The 12451-nt window shown below is 43.5% G+C and overlaps 1 protein-coding gene across 3 annotated transcripts in view; it reads left to right on the top strand.

Annotated features, from left to right (window-relative positions):
* si:dkey-246g23.2 (solute carrier family 66 member 2) overlaps window positions 1-12177 on the top strand; it is a 68955-nt gene extending 56778 nt beyond the window's left edge. For all 3 annotated transcript variants that reach the window (XM_042301485.1, XM_024379334.2, XM_024379333.2), the window contains exon 5: window positions 11511-12177. In XM_042301485.1, the coding sequence (XP_042157419.1) occupies window positions 11511-11685 (175 nt within the window). In that variant the 3' untranslated portion in view covers window positions 11686-12177. The remainder of the gene's footprint in view (window positions 1-11510) is intronic.
* Window positions 12178-12451: the final 274 nt, after the last annotated feature.

Genomic DNA, 12451 nt, shown 5'->3' with positions numbered 1-12451 from the left:
TACCCTTCCATTTCTTGACCAGTTGTCTGGGACAGGGAAGATGTTTTAATGTGCCACTTCGAGTGGAGGCTGCTCAGGGGAGGACCGCTCATAATGGCTGGAAAGGAGTGAATGGTATCAAAGACGTATTTTGGGTTTTCGTGTTTGATACCATTCACTCCATTCCAGCCATTACACTTCCTTTCAGCCATTATTATGAGCTGTCCTCCCCATAGCAACCTCCACTGCCAAATTCGTAGGCAACTTTTCTGCATTTGAAGCTACTAAGCCCATGAAGCTGGTCTGTGAGATTCGTGATATATCTAGCAAGCTCAGACTCCATGTCATCAGATAAGACCTTTTATGCTTGTATACACAGGGCATGATGTCTGCTCTGTAACAATATAAGTGCACTATCTTGAGTTCATATGCAAAAATACTATGTATATTTTCTTTATAAAACAAACTAAATATAATCACAACTGAACCCCATGGCCATTGGCTCAACTTACCCCAAAGCAAACACTAGCCCACACAGCTACAAGGATTCACTTTCATGTTAGGTTTAGGACCTCATATTGTATCTTATAGACCCCAACTGATGTACAAAACAATCTACTTTGGTTTGGCTACGAGCATCATGAAACCTATAACAGAATACATTCATTTGAATTTGTGAAAATCTGTTTATTGGACCTTACTTGCTTACCACTTTTTCCATGTGGTTTCTTCCTTCACATTAATTGATAACGTCTTCCTAAATATTTGGTCACAATATTCATTTTGAGTATGGTTTCCTAGAAACAAGGGTTGGCTCCACTTACCCCACTGTTGCCTACAAGGACCTTGAGCATTCCCTACAGTGGCAAACTGTTGTTTGTGGAGGAGTCTTAAAGGGAATGCACAGTGAAAACTGTATTGCATTTGAATTTAATTAACTTTTGAACTAAGGAAGATGTAATTACTATCACAGAAGTCTGAAAAATCTATATTTTTGCTCTGTCTGTAGAGCTGTATCTGAAAATCTGTTAGAGGAATTTAGTTCCTATGTGTTCATTAACCAATTCTGCGATAGTCCAGAACCCTGGAGTTCCGGACTATCGCAGCCTCCACCGGATGGAACGAGTCGGCTCTGATCACCGCAGCGGACTGCGGGAGGAGGTATAGCTGGAGTTAGCCTGCCGTGATGACAACCTGTCAGCGCAGTCAGATCATGGCCCATCTATAACTCCGGAATGAGGTGTTGGGATGTGCCAGCACGGAAGCAGTGGTGATGCGTGCCTTCAATGTCTCGAACACCCTCTCCACCATCCAATGAAGCCGCTGGGGACCTCCTCACAGCAGGGAGGTAAGAGGCGCAACCACCGTGCTGAAGCCCCAGATGAATCTCCGGAAAAAGTTGGCGAACCCCAGGAATCGCTGGACTGCTTTCACAGAGTTATAGATGGGCCATGATCTGACGCATTGCTCCTCCATCTCCACTCCCTTCGTGGATATGAGGTAGCCCAAAAAGGACACAGTCCGCTGGAAACAAACATTTCTCATGTCTGACATATAGATCATGCTCCAACAGTCTTCCCAGCACAGACTTGATGAACGAGACATGCTGGGCGCGGGAGATGATGATATAATAATGTATATGTGAAAGATAATGATAAAATAATTCCACTCTGAAACCTTACAACTGTATGAAATTGATTAGAATCATAAAATTATAATCTGATGATGTGTGTAGTTTTAGTCTGAGTTTTCTTCTTTAGGTCCTGGATTTCAGTTTTGTAGTAGTTTGTCCTTGCTTATATAAAATAATATATAGAGATTTTTTTTTAAATACCCTGCTGTTAGCTTTTTGCACTGGGAATTTAATTATTGACTAAATATTTTCATGGTTTTAGGTTTAATGTGAAACAACACTTTTTATTCTGCTCGTTTTACCTGTAATCTGTACCTCTCCTGTATCAGTATTCCTCCTCGTACTCCTCTTCCCTTCATCTTGACCATGTTTCTCACGGGGGCCGTTGATAACAGAGGTTTGACTAATACATTAAAGCTGGGAATTAGAAAGTGTCACTCTGCATGCATATGCAAGTGTTTCTCCTAGTTCTGGGCAGGAAAATGACTGCAGGTTTATGTAAATCTGGGCTTTGAGGATCTGGCAACAATATTTGTACACTATTTTTATGGATGGAAATTTGCACAGTCAAGGGCCCCTTTTTGTCTGTCTCACCTGAATGTGGACTTATTTACTTTCTTGTAAAGAATGTGAAATATCTGAGGGCAAACTCTCCCCCCCCCTTCGTTTGGGAAAGCAGATCCATCTTTCTCTGGCAGTTTGCGGACCTTCCAGTGTTTGCTTCCTGACAATCGATACGCATGCATATTTCATCCTTTGGGTTAAGAGCAGAATCTTTTCCCCCTACTGTGCCTTTTGATTTCTGCTCCTCTATCACCCCACTGGGAAAATGGTGTGGATGTCTGCGGTCCCACGGTTAATCACTCCACCAAGTAGCGGTGTAATACTGTTTCAACTGAAGGCCTTTCTCTGGGTAATCACACCAGACTCTGGTGCTGAGCCATTTCTGACTCTGAGAAACAGTACTGTAGTACGTTAGCTGGCTAGCATTAATATGACCCCATTAACAGTTACATTCTAGTCTTTCTCAGGGCAGTCTTTGTGTCCACAGGAACAGCAGTTTTGTTCGTAATTGAATTTCATTTGGTAAACGTGTTTGAATTCTCAATGGTAACAATACAGACAGGGCATTAAAGCAGCAGCCTACGGTTTGCTGTCTACTTCAAAACAGATTACTATAGGGCTGGACACATGATATTGTGACCCACTGTCTACTATGCCAATGACCTCTGCCCTATGAGAGGCCAGTGAGAATGTTAAGAGTGTCCTAGACTGAGTCCTCTCACTGGGTTGACTTCCCTGGAGCAGCCCTGTACATCTCTGCCCACATTAGACTGCTGTGTGTCAGTCGCCTCCTCAGCGAAGGGGAGAGCAGGGGAATGAGGGACGTGTCTCAATGTGACCGCAGTGGTTTGAACGGAGCTGCTTTAATAAAGTCCCACCCAGACTCCTCCTTTCCTTCCCCTACCTCATATCCTCCCTCTTTCCTCTTCTCTCCTGTCCTTCCTTCCCTTTCTTCCACTCTCCTCTCCTCCACCTCTCCCCCTCACTTATTTCCTCAGCTCCGGCGCTCCTCTCTTCTCCCCCGTCAGTACAGTAATTAGCTCAGAGGCTCAGAAAGAAGGACGGAACAGATGAGCCCTGATGCAGGGAGCCGAGGGGATTGCTGGTCAGGTGGTCTTCCTCTGATGGCTCTGAGGAAGTTCAGGAGGAGTTTACTGTAAATGTCGCTATCTGCACTCTTAGCGCCTCTGCAACCTTTCAGATGCTCCATCTATCCCAGGCATCCAAAAGAGAAGCTAATAGGAGGGCTGACAGCTCTGGCTCAACACAGAGTACAATTACAGCCAGAGCCAGGTACCAATCAGGCCACCCTCTATCACCTCACTCACACCCTCCCTCCATTTGTCTCTCGGTCATCTATCCTTGGCATCTGCACCACTATATCCCCCTGCTCTCTCTGCATCTAGTGGAGTGGTGTATAGAGAGATTTGCTGACACTGTGTTTGTGAAGTGTGTGTTTGCGTGAGATGAATATATATTTTGGAGGTGAAGATTAGGTGTCTAATCTCTTTCTCTGTCTCGCACACACACACGTTCTCACTCTCACACATCTTTTCTGTTCTTTCCTTCACTCTCTCTGTTCTCTCTCCCATGCTCTGCTACGTAGGTCAGATGAAGGTGTCAGGTTAGATGGGATCAATAGGGGACTTGTCAGGACTAGTGAGTGGGTAGAGAAAGCGCTTTCAGTATTTCTAATCAATACCATAATCACTTCTCCTACCTACAAAGGCCCCCAAGGCCCCGATCAATTGTTTACTCAGTATTACTTTCATCTCCTGTTGATCCACAGGACAAGTGACATGACTGTTTAAGTGTGTACAGTTGAAGTCGGAAGTTTACATACACCTTAGCCAAATACATTTCAACTCAGTTTTTCACAATTCCTGACATTTAATCCTAGTAAAAATTATCTGTCTTAGGTCAGTTAGGGTCACCACTTTATTTTAAGAATGTGAAATGTCAGAATAATAGTATAGAGAATTATTTGTTTCAGCTTTTATTTGTTTCATCACATTCCAAGTGGGTCAGATGTTTACATACACTCAATTAATATTTGGTATCGTTGCCTTCAAATTGTTTAACTTGGGTAGCCTTCCACAAGCTTCCCACAATAAGTTGGGTGAATTTTGGCTCATTCCTCCTGACAGAGCTGGTGTAACTGAGTCAGGTTTGTAGGCCTCCTTGCTCGAACACGTTTTTTCAGTTCTGCCCACAAATGTTCTATAGGATTGAGGTCAGGGCTTTGTTATGGCCACTCCAATACCTTGACTTTGTTGTCTGTAAGCCATCTTTAAGCCATCTTGCCACAACTTTGGAAGTATGCTTGGGTTCATTGTCCATTTGGAAGACCCATTTGCGACCAAGCTTTAACTTCCTGACTGATGTCTTGAGATGTTGCTTCAATATATCCACATAATTTTCACCCCTCATGATGCCATCTATTTTGTGAAGTGCACCAGTCCCTCCTGCAGCAAAGCACCCCCACAACATAATGCTGCCACCCCCGTGCTTCACTGTTGGGATTGTGTTCTTCGGCTTGCAAGCCTCCCCCTTTTTCCTCCAAACATAACGATGGTGAGTATGGCCAAACATTTCTATTTTTGTTTTATCAGATCAGAGGACATTTCTCCAAAAAGTACGATCTTTGTCCCCATGTGCAGTTGCAAACCGTAGTCTGACTTTTTTTAGGGCGGTTTTGGAGCTGTGGCTTCTTCCTTGCTGAGCGGCCTTTCAGGTTATGTTTTACTGTGGATATAGATACTTTTGTACATGTTTCCTCCAGCATTTTCACAATGTCCTTTGCTGTTGTTCTGAGATTGATTTGCACTTTTCACACTAAATTACGTTCATCTCTAGGAGACCGAATGCGTCTCCTTCCTGAGCAGCGATTCCTGTTTTTTTTGTCTCATTTTGTCTGTCATAGTTGAAGTGTACCTATGATGAAAATTACAGGCCTCTCTCATCTTTTTAAGTGGGAGAACTTGCGCAATTGGTGGCTGACTAAATACTTTTTTGCCCCACTGTATGTGTGTATCTTCTGAGTGTGCATAGAGTTGGTGAAAGATGGGGTCAGGGCAGATAGTCCAGGTAACCATTAATTAACTATTTAGCAGTCTTATGGCTTGGGGGTAGAATATGTCTCTGAGCCTGTGTAGTCCGAGAGCTGATGGTCCGGTACCATTTGCCGGATGGTGGCGGTGTGAACAGTCTTTGGCTTGGGTGGCTGGAGTCTGGCAATTTTCGGGCCTTCTTCGGACACCGCCATATGTAGAGGTCCTGGATGGCAGGGAGCTTGGACCCAGTGAAGTACTGGGCTGTCCACACCACCGTCTGTAGTGCTTTGCGGTTGAGTGCGCTGCATTTGCCATACCAAGCAGTGATGCAGTCAGTCAAGATGCTCTCGATGTACTGTAGCAGCCGTATAAACTTTTGAGGATCATGTCAAATCTTTTCAGCCTCCTAAGAGGTGCTGTTGTGCTCTCTTCACGACTGTGTGGGTGTGTGGACCATCATAACCCTATCAGTCCCGAGACCCGAGCAAAAATCAGCATTTATCTGCATGCCTTATGTAAAACCTCACAGTTAACTATTTAACAATGTTATTTTCAGGACAACCAGGGCTACAAGAAGAACAATTTGATATAAATAGTTTAATTCACAAGTTTTATTTACAAATGTACATTTTAAAAAAGGTCCACCAAAGCAAAAACCTGATAATAATCTATTTATATGAATGCTGTAAATACAGAAATTGTTTTTCCAACTAGGCAGTAACAACTGTGTAGTGTTTGGAGTTTGTGACAGCAGCTATGTTAGCTTGGGGCGGCAGGGTAGCCTAGTGATTAGAGCGTTGGATTAGTAACTGGAAGTTTGCAGGTTCAAATCCCCGAGCTGACAAGGTACAAATCTGTTGTTCTGCCTCCAAACAGGCAGTTAACCCACTGTTCCTAGGCCGTCATTTAAAATAAGAATTTGTTTAACTGACTTGCCTAGTTAAATAAAGGTCAAATATATATTTTTATTATACAGTATAATAATACATTTAATTTGAGAAGCGCTTTTAATTAGTTATCTCAAAGCTCTACTGAGTAGGCTTGGATGATATACCGTATACCAGGATATTTCAAAATAGAAATTTGAGGGGGTTTCAGGGGCACCCCCACCTTGCGGGTGCTGTGGGGGTGTGTGCTACGCCATTTCTTCTAACTATAAGTAATCTAAGATGTGTCAGATAAATTATGTCCAGTTCAGGGCCCCAGCTATGCTTTTGGCTAGATGTTAAAATCAAGCTTCTTGGTTACAGCAGAGACATTCAATCCCCTCCTGGATCAAGATCCCTGTTGCCTTAATTGTTTTGTGCGTCAAAAATAGTGCCCCTTGTGTGCACATTCAGTAATACCGTATACCCTGGTATGGTACATAAACGGTATGACGGTTTGAGAATCTGGATACCGCCAAACCCTTCTACTGAGCAAAATGTAAAAATAAAAAAACATATATACAATAACTAAATACATTTACAATCAAGGCAGGTAAAATGGTAATAGTTGGCTAGGTGCGAAATATATTTTAGATTGGGACTAGGACTATGAAAAAAAGTGTGTAGAAGTGGGATTTAAGCTCCTGTCACGGCCGTCAAAAGAAGTGGACCAAAGTGCAGCGTGGTGAGCATACATTTTCCTTTTATTCTGGAATGTCGCCAACAAAACAAGAAACAAGATGAACAACCGTGAAGCTTACGAGGGCTAAGTGCCACGAATACAAGTCAACATCCCACAAACACAAAAGGAAAAAAGGCTGCCTAAGTATGATCCCCAATCAGAGACAACGATAGACAGCTATCCATGATTGAGAACCATACCCGGCCAAAACAAAGAAATACAAAAACAGAAAATAGAACATAGCATTCCCACCCAAATCACACCCTGACCAAACCAAAATAGAGACATAAAAAGCTCTCTAATGTCAGGGTGTGACAGGCCCGTTTTAAAAGTTCTGAGTGATCCCCAGTCCACCTGGCCGTGCTGCTGCTCCAGTTTCAACTGTTCTGCCTGCGGCTATGGGACCCTGACCTGTTCACTGTATGTGCTACCTGTCCCAGACCTACTGTTTTCGAAGCTCTCTCTCTCTCTACCACACCTGCAGTCTCTAACTCTGAATGATCGGCTATGAAAAGCCAACTGACATTTACTCCTGGGGTGCTGACCTGTTGCACCCTCTACATCCACTGTGATTATTATTATTATATGACCCTGCTGGTCATCTATGAATATTTGAACATCTTGGCCATGTACTGTTATAATCTCCACACCGTCACAGCCAAAAGAGGACAGGCCACCCCTCAGAGCCTGGTTCCTCTCTAGGTTTCTTCCTAGGTTCCTAGCCACCGTGCTTCTACATCTGCATTGCTTGCTGTTTGGGGATTTAGGCTGGGTTTCTGTATAGCACCCTGTAACATCGGCTGATGTAAAAAGGGCTTTATAAATACATTTGATTGATTGAATGATTGAAATTTGATTGATGGAGCGGCTCTCAGATTATTAGGGAAAGCATTCCATAGGTGAGGGAAAAGGGAGCAGAAGGCTCGGTCCCCCATAGTTTGGAGATGTGTTTTGGGGACTTGAGGCAGTGGCTGTAGAGGAGAGTGTCAGGTGGCTCGCTATTGAGATGAGGTTGTAGACGTAGGTGGGGCTCAATCCATTCAAGGCTTTAAATGCATGAGAATTTTGAAATCGATCCTGTACACCGAGTATACCAAACATTAGGAACACTTTCCTAATATTGAGAGCTTCGGTAGTGATTTGGCTGGGAGGCCCCCAAACAGTGCATTGCTGTAGTTGATCAAAGAGAAATCGAAGGTGTGGATGAGTTTCTCTGCATTTGGCTGGGAGAGTGATGGTATGACCCGGGCAATGTTTTTTGAGATGGAAAACTTTATTTTAGGGAGTGGGGTCACGGCCAGGGTTGCCGTTGTACAGCGCCCCTGGAGCAATTAGAGTTAAGTGCTTTGCTCAAGGGCACAGTAACAGATCATTTTTTCTCACCCTGTCTGATCTGGTATTTGAACTAGCAACCTTTCCCAACCTGGCCCATTGCTCTAACCTCCAGGCGACCTATCAAATCAAATCAAATCAAATGTATTTATATAGCCCTTCGTACATCAGCTGATATCTCAAAGTGCTGTACAGAAACCCAACCTAAAACCCCAAACAGCAAGCAATGCAGGTGTAGAAGCACGGTGGCTAGGAAAAACTCCCTAGAAAGGCCAAAACCTAGGAAGAAACCTAGAGAGGAACCAGGCTATGTGGGGTGGCCAGTCCTCTTCTGAGATTATAACAGAACATGGCCAAGATGTTCAAATGTTCATAAATGACCAGCATGGTCGAATAATAATAAGGCAGAACAGTTGAAACTGGAGCAGCAGCACAGTCAGGTGGAAGTTGAAACTGGAGCAGCAGCATGGCCAGGTGGACTGGGGACAGCAAGGAGTCATCATGTCAGGTAGTCCTGGGGCATGGTCCTAGGTCTCAGGTCAGTTGAAACTGGAACAGCAGCATGGCCAGGTGGACTGGGGACAGCAAGGAGTCATCATGTCAGGTAGTCCTGGGGCATGGTCCTAGGGCTCAGGTCCTCCGAGAGAGAGAAAGAAAGAGAGAAGGAGAGAATTAGAGAACGCACACTTAGATTCACACAGGACACCGAATAGGACAGGAGAAGTACTCCAGATATAACAAACTAACCCCAGCCCCCCGACACATAAACTACTGCAGCATAAATACTGGAGGCTGAGACAGGAGGGGTCAGGAGACACTGTGGCCCCATCCTATGGATTGGGGGGGTGCTCTCCCCTCTTTCTCCTGTAATCACGTTCTGCTCGTTGGTCTTACTGACGTTGAGGGAGAGGTTGTCATGGCACCACACTCACTAACACTAAGTCTCTGTCTCATCGCCATCAGTGATCAGGCCTACCACAGTTGTGTCGTCAGCAAACTTGATGTTGGAGTCATGCGTGGGTGAACAGTGAGTACAGGAGGTGACTAAGCTCACACCCTTGATGGGCCCCTGTGTTGAGGGTCAGCGTGGCGGAGGTGTTGTTGTCTATCCTCACCACCTGGGGCCGTCCTGTCAGGAAGTCCAGGATACTTTTACAGAGGGAGGTGTTAAGTCTCAAGGTCACCAGCTTGGTGATGAGCTTGGTGGGGACTATGGGGTTGAATGCTGAGCTGTAGTCGGTGGACATCATATTTACATACACCGAGTGTACAAAACATTATGAACACCTTATTAATATTGAGTTGCACACCCTTTTGCCCTCAGAACAGCCTCAATTTATTGTGGCGTGGACTGTACAAGGTGTCTTGAGTGTTCCACAGGGATGCTGGCCACAGTTGTCAAGTTGGCTGGATGTCCTTTGGGTGGTCGATCATTATTGATACACATGAGAGACTGTTGCAGTTCCTGACACACACACACCGGTGCGCCTGGCACCTGCTACCATATCTCTTTCAAAGGCATTACATCTTATGTCTTGCCCATTCATCCTCTGAATGGCACACACACACAATCCATGTCTCAATTGTCAAAAATCATTCTTTAACCTGTCTCCTCCCCTTCAGCTACACTGATTGAATATGACTTAACAAGTGACATATAAATGTCTCCATTGTGATGTGCTGCTCTTGTACAGATGACCCGCCCCTGTTAATTACCTTGTTAATGATTCATCCTTGTTAATGATGTTTGCCGTCTCTAGAGCAAAGAAATTAGCAAATATGACGGCGGGAGAGAAAAGAGAGGGGGAATGTAAAAAATCTAACATGTAAGTGGGGGAGATTAGTGGGAGGGTTTCTCCTGGAAAGGAGAGCTCGTCTTGTGCGGTAGAGACATATTCTGAAAACTTTTAGCCCATCAGAAAGACTGGATTTCCCTGTGGAATGGCAATTCGGAGAGTCCCCATCTGTGAGCATAGCCAGCATAACTGTTTTGTACTGTAACCTATTCACAGATTTGTCTGTATGTGACTTGAATTGTTTATGTATAGTCATCCTTTGTCCATTAATGCATCAACATATGAGTTTTTCCTCACACCCTTACAGACTCTACAGTGCAGACTGACCTTTGCTGACCTACACATTTGTGTACAGTGAAGGTATTCTTCCTGGTCTGTATACAAACTATATGCTATAGATGTGTCCACATACACATGCCATCACCTTTATTTCAGCCCATACAAACCTCTCAGCATATACACATGTACACACCTTTATTTCAACCCATACAAACCTCTAAGCATTTACACATGTACTCAATTGTAGAATAGTTGATAACGCATGCTTGACATTGAATATAAATAAGACCTCAGTGATTTGTTTTTCCTCCAGACAACAGACAATGGTAGCATCACTCAGCATTTTGATCAAAGGAGAGTGAATCAAGCAGGTTTCTGATGTTAAATACAGTATCTTTGAATCAACTCTCAACTTAAGTTTGATGAACATGCAATACAAATCAGCAGAACAGTGAAAGCAAGTCTCAGCTGTTTTAAGTTAATAAGAAACGGTTTACCCTTTGATACTGCACTTATATTTTTTACACACAATGATAATTTAGCAAATATCTCATCTGCATGACAACATGGACTCAGGCGAAACTCACAGTAAACAAATCTATAGAATCACTCTACAATAAAGCCTTCAATTGCTTTTCAGCAGTCTGTCTTCAGTTCAATGGTAATCATTCTCACTCAAAATGTTCTTTGAATAAGTTTTGCTGTGGAGATAGCTGCTGTGCTCCTCTTGAGGGTATTAGCCTGCACTGCTGATGTCCAGGCAGCGCTCTGCCTGATCAATCATTGTTTTGCTGGCCACTTTACTCTGTTCCTTGATTGTTTATCTGCTGTTCTCTTTTACTCCTCAGACGTTCTGTTGTGTACTGATTTCAGATTGCATTCAGGAAACAATGATACTGTTGAATCCTGGCATCAGCTTATTGATGTGCCTATCTTTACGTGTGGACAACAGATGTTATTTTCCCAAATGTGGATCAAATCTAAATCTAAATGACATTTTATTTGTCACATGCTTTGTAGACAACAGGTGTAGACTAACAGTGAAATGCTTACTTATGGGTCCATTTCCAACAGTGCAGAGTTAATGATAAGATACAAATATAAATAGTGACGCAAGAAATAAATACACAGTGAATAACAAGTAGAAAATAACATGGCTATTTACAGGGAAAATGACCTTAAACATTTATAAAATGGTGGATAATCATTGTTCTTTGTCATAGCTTGCTACATATTTACTCTTTCTCATTGTCTCTCTTGTATCAGTGTGAAGATGGTGCTGCTGTGGACTGCTGGAGACATTTTCAAGACGACGTACTTTGTGATGAACCACAGCCCGTCCCAGTTCTGGGTGTGTGGAGCAGTCCAGATCCTCATAGACATTGCCATCCTGCTGCAGGTGCTCTTTTACGGCCAGGACATCAGGGTCAAACTGGGATGAACCCTATGACCTTATCATCCTCCAATACATCAATGCTCTTAATCAAAGACTTATACCTAAACGTGTGTGCCTTAACATGTTTTTTTTTTAAAGATATTAGATGGAGAATGCCAGAGAGGTATTGTGTATGTTTTACTATTTGATACCAGTCATTTGTGTCTTCATAGGTCATTTGCTTTGCTAGTTACTGAAGGGCAGTGTGTGTCCATCAGTCAATCTCTACCAGTTCCACAGGCAGCTTGAACGACACGACAGGCTACTCTGACTGATGCCTCCTTCACTGTGTACCTCAGTGTGTTTTTAAGATTAAATATAGACATGTATATATGTGTGTGTCAGTGTGTGTGCGTTTCAGCATGAATTGATTTTAGCCATTGGCATTCTCCAATGCCACAGGGGCGCTAGGGCACTGCATCGCAATGCTAGAGGCGTCACTACAGATCCGGGTTCGATCCCAGGCTGTAACCGGCCGTGATCGAGAGTCCCATAGGGAGGAGCACAATTGGCCCAGCATCGTTAGGGGAGGGTTTGGCCGGTGGGGCTTTACAAGTAGGCTGTCATTGTAAATAAGAATGTTCTTCACTGACTTGCTTAGTTAAATAAAGGTTAAATAAATAAAATGGCAAGGTATTGGTATTTGGTATTTTATTAGAATCCCCATTAGCTGTTACTAAAGCAGCAGCTACTCTTCCTTCCTGGGGTTCACACAGAACATGAAACATGACATAATACAGAACATCAAATCAAATTTTATTGGTCACATACA

Source organism: Oncorhynchus tshawytscha, linkage group LG19, assembly GCF_018296145.1.
Source record: "Oncorhynchus tshawytscha isolate Ot180627B linkage group LG19, Otsh_v2.0, whole genome shotgun sequence".
Taxonomy (NCBI): domain Eukaryota; kingdom Metazoa; phylum Chordata; class Actinopteri; order Salmoniformes; family Salmonidae; genus Oncorhynchus; species Oncorhynchus tshawytscha.
This window is presented reverse-complemented; position numbering and strand designations above follow the sequence as displayed.